Raw genomic sequence first — 3,722 nt, forward strand, 5'->3', positions numbered from 1 at the left:
ACCTGAATTTTTGTCAGTGGTTGTTAAAGTCACAACATAATCCAGAATTCTTACTAAAAATACTTTGGATCGATGAAGCTACGTTCAATCCTCATGAAATTCGAACAAGATCTTTTCAAGACGAATTTTCTGTGAAAGTGTGGCTCGGAATAATTCGCAATAAAGTTTGTGGACCTTTCTTGCTACCATCCAAATTCCCAAAAATTTCTAAACTCTCTAGAAAACCATCTATTTGAATTATTACTTTCAAGCATAAACATAAATATTCTTGTAATATTATGGTTTGAAATGTCTGCCACAAGGTAGGTAGGTAGGTATTGGTATGAATAACTTGAGAACGGCGAATCTTAGGGAAAAAATTCAAGTTACCTTTTTTACGTATTTATTGCATTAGAATATAAATCCGTTACAATATGTTGTAAAAAATACAGTGACGTAGGTTTTTTTTATAAAAAGAGGGCGACCCCTGTCCAGTTGTACACCACTGGTTGAATCTCTAGAGCTCGCATTTTAGGGAATGCAAGGCCTACTGTCATACATTATCTGTACCAAATTTTATTGAGATCGGTTATTAGATTCCGGACATATAAACAAAAAATCAATTTTTTTTAACAACTTTAACACCCTGTATCTCTAAAACGAGGCAGTTCTAGACCTATGTTTATAAGGCAAACACCTATTATTTTAAAGAGATCTATCTGCCCTCGAAGTTTCCTGCATAAAATTCGGACCACCCTGTATATTAAAACATTTCCTTGTGCAATGCAATCTAGATTCAACCACATCTACAATATGAACATAAAATGGCTACAACTATGCAATCTCTTGTGATCCCGTTACCATCGCAGTATTGTGTGAATTTTACTGTAGGTATTTGGAAATGAAAAAACTTTTTTTTTCTTTATTGAAAATGTATTATACATGTTATAAGTGTATACTTTTTGTTAAAGGTAATAGAACCAGTGCAGAAGTGAAAAGAGCTACAATTGTGGGAAATCCCATGTGTTTGGACGAAAATAATGGCGAGATAAATAAAACTGCTGAAGAGCTTCCTAATTTAGATGATTTACAACTAGATATGGATTATGACCAGATTATGCATTATTTTGAAAATTTAAAGGTAAGCTAAACCAGCTTGGTTTACAGAATTTCGATGAAATACTAATTTTTATAAATTTTTACAATATTGCTATTCCATGATCACTATATATGTTACTTTGATAATAATAAAATGTAGTAGCAGGGCCATTTTCTCTTCTGTTTTCCTAAAAGTTGTACATTTTCCTGTAGAATAGACAATTTGTTAATATTTTTTTTATACAGTAGTGATGTTATTTGAGTTTATTGCAGTTTTTAATATTTTTTTTTTCTCTTTTGAAGGAATCGAATGCCTGAGTAGAAGAGATCATTGCAAAGATCCGCGACATACTGTTGTCCTTCAGTGAGCAATATCGAGCAAGTGCCCTAAATGGTAATATAACGAGTCCTGATCCTACAAGAAACATCAGTCAGAGTTTTGACTACTTTTTTGATTACGTCAGTGAATCATATGGTTAAACTTATTGTATTACTATATAGTTGGGGTCAATTATAAACAAAAGGAAACCTTACAGATGTCTTATCATGTATACCCATTACATAACAAATGCAAGACTGATTAAAGTTGCTTAAATTTATTAAATAATAATTAATATGTTGTACAATCAATGATTCTTCTGAATTTAGTTCTGTAATACAAAAAGCCGTAAATTATAGAATTGGACTATGTGTATTTTTAATTTATGCTGGAAATGTTGATAAAGGGTATAACAACGATATAATGTCACGGTCTTTGTTAAGGATTTTTGCAGTGATCAAAAACTATTGTCTAGTCAAAACAACAAATAAGCTTTATTTATCTAGGTAATAAAACAGTTTTGAAGTATCTGTAAAATAATGCCATATATATATATGACTGCTATTATTAATGCACAATTTATGGTTCCTGAAGAAAGAAGTGTATACTTTTTGCTTTATATTGTAATAAATAAAATGTTTAATTTTAGTCATTATCCGTTTTGAATAATCAAATCTCAGCAAATATCTACTTGAGGAGATACTGCTCAACACTTAAGGAAATGTAGTTGTTTTACCAATTTTATTATTTAAGATTTGTACAATTTTGTATTATATATCTACTTGTGTACATAGATAGAATGTGTATATCTCCCCGACTGATATTATACATGGGATTTTTATATTTTATGCTACTACAAATCTCTAATTTAAAAAATATATATAATGTTATAATAGATTATTTTGTGCTTAGTACTCTATTTTTTAATGTGGATGTTATGTTTGGCACAAAAATATGTATTTTTTTGTATATAACGCAAAATAGACGGACTGCTTAGTTTATCATAAGCTGCTAAGCTAAAGTACAGTTAAGACAGTATATTAATCTAGTCTTCTTATAGTAAAACCTAAGGTATCCACTAAAAAATGTTTCTAACGTTTATGTCTAGATGCTTTTGGAAGTTAGTGATAATTATTATCAGCACATAATTCCTCGGAAGCTGTTACAATACTTGCCTTTCCTTTTTTTTACGGGTTGCATCATTTCTATTAAACTATTTCAATGTTTTATACCTATTTAACAGAAAAAACTTACCTACAAAAACTAATAGTATTATATAATTTTCATGTCAGTACTGTAAATTTACATACGATAAAAAATATCAAAAACTTTAACAATAACTAATTTAGGTCACATTTATACTGCAAGCCATTATGCCTGGAAGTAATGTATGTGTTCATACTGTAGGCAGGTTAAGGCTTTTAGTGGACTAAGTCTACTAAGAAACTTGCTTCAAAGGTGAACATGTTGTATAAATTCCCTTCTGTTTCGGAGGGTTCATCAGAAAAATATAGAATTTCATCAGTTATTTTCTAACATGAACATCACAGTTCTTGTCAGCGCTATATAGGGTCATATGGGCTTTAATTGGAAAATTTCCCGGGTGATAGGACAAATACATAGTGATGTGAGTGAAAATATATAACAAATTGATATATATCAATTTTTGATACATATCAGCTATTATATTTATGTTAATAGCTGATATATATCAATTTTCCCGCCATTTCATGAATAAAGCCAAATTTCAAACATAACCTTACATTTTAAAACTAAAAACTTGTGGTGTGGTAGGCTTGAGTTGGACTGTAGTAGCTCTTGGGTACCTGGAATATCTCCGTCAAAAATGAATATAAAAATCTGAAATTTTAGGGGTGTACTATAGATGGGAAGAACTAAGAGCGCACGTAATTTCAAGTCACCCCTTCCACCCTAGGGGGTGACGGGTGGTTTTTTTAGATGTACCCTACTCATTTTGCGAGTTTCGGATTCTATGCGTAAAACTACCCCCGAAAGCGCGTTCTTGCCGAATTCGCACAAAAACCAAACCACCACCCTCGTATGGATTTTGTCGTTTTTTCGATGAGCATTTTTCTCCTTCAAAAATAAATATAGAAATCTGAAATTTTAGGGGTGTACTATAAGTGGGGAGACCTAAGAGCGAACCTGATTTCAACTGGCCCTTTCCACCTTAGTAGGTGCAGAGGGGGTGAGGGGTGGTCTTTTAGACGTACCCCCAAGAACGCGTTTCTGGGGGTAGTTTTACGCGTACAATCCGAAAATCGCAAAATAAATAGGGTACGTCTAAAAAAAACCTTCACCCCAC

General features: G+C 31.9%; 1 protein-coding gene across 1 annotated transcript in view; it reads left to right on the forward strand.

The window, feature by feature from the left end:
• The window catches only part of LOC108912684 (transmembrane protein 132B), a 126,295-nt gene extending 123,294 nt beyond the window's left edge, over window positions 1-3,001 (forward strand). Inside the window, exons 15-16 of the mRNA XM_018718002.1 lie at window positions 951-1,120; window positions 1,381-3,001. Coding sequence (XP_018573518.1) covers window positions 951-1,120; window positions 1,381-1,395 — 185 coding nt within the window. The 3' untranslated portion in view covers window positions 1,396-3,001. The remainder of the gene's footprint in view (window positions 1-950; window positions 1,121-1,380) is intronic.
• Window positions 3,002-3,722: the final 721 nt, after the last annotated feature.

Source organism: Anoplophora glabripennis, unplaced genomic scaffold (genome assembly GCF_000390285.2).
Source record: "Anoplophora glabripennis isolate ALB-LARVAE unplaced genomic scaffold, Agla_2.0 scaffold852, whole genome shotgun sequence".
Lineage (NCBI taxonomy): Eukaryota > Metazoa > Arthropoda > Insecta > Coleoptera > Cerambycidae > Anoplophora > Anoplophora glabripennis.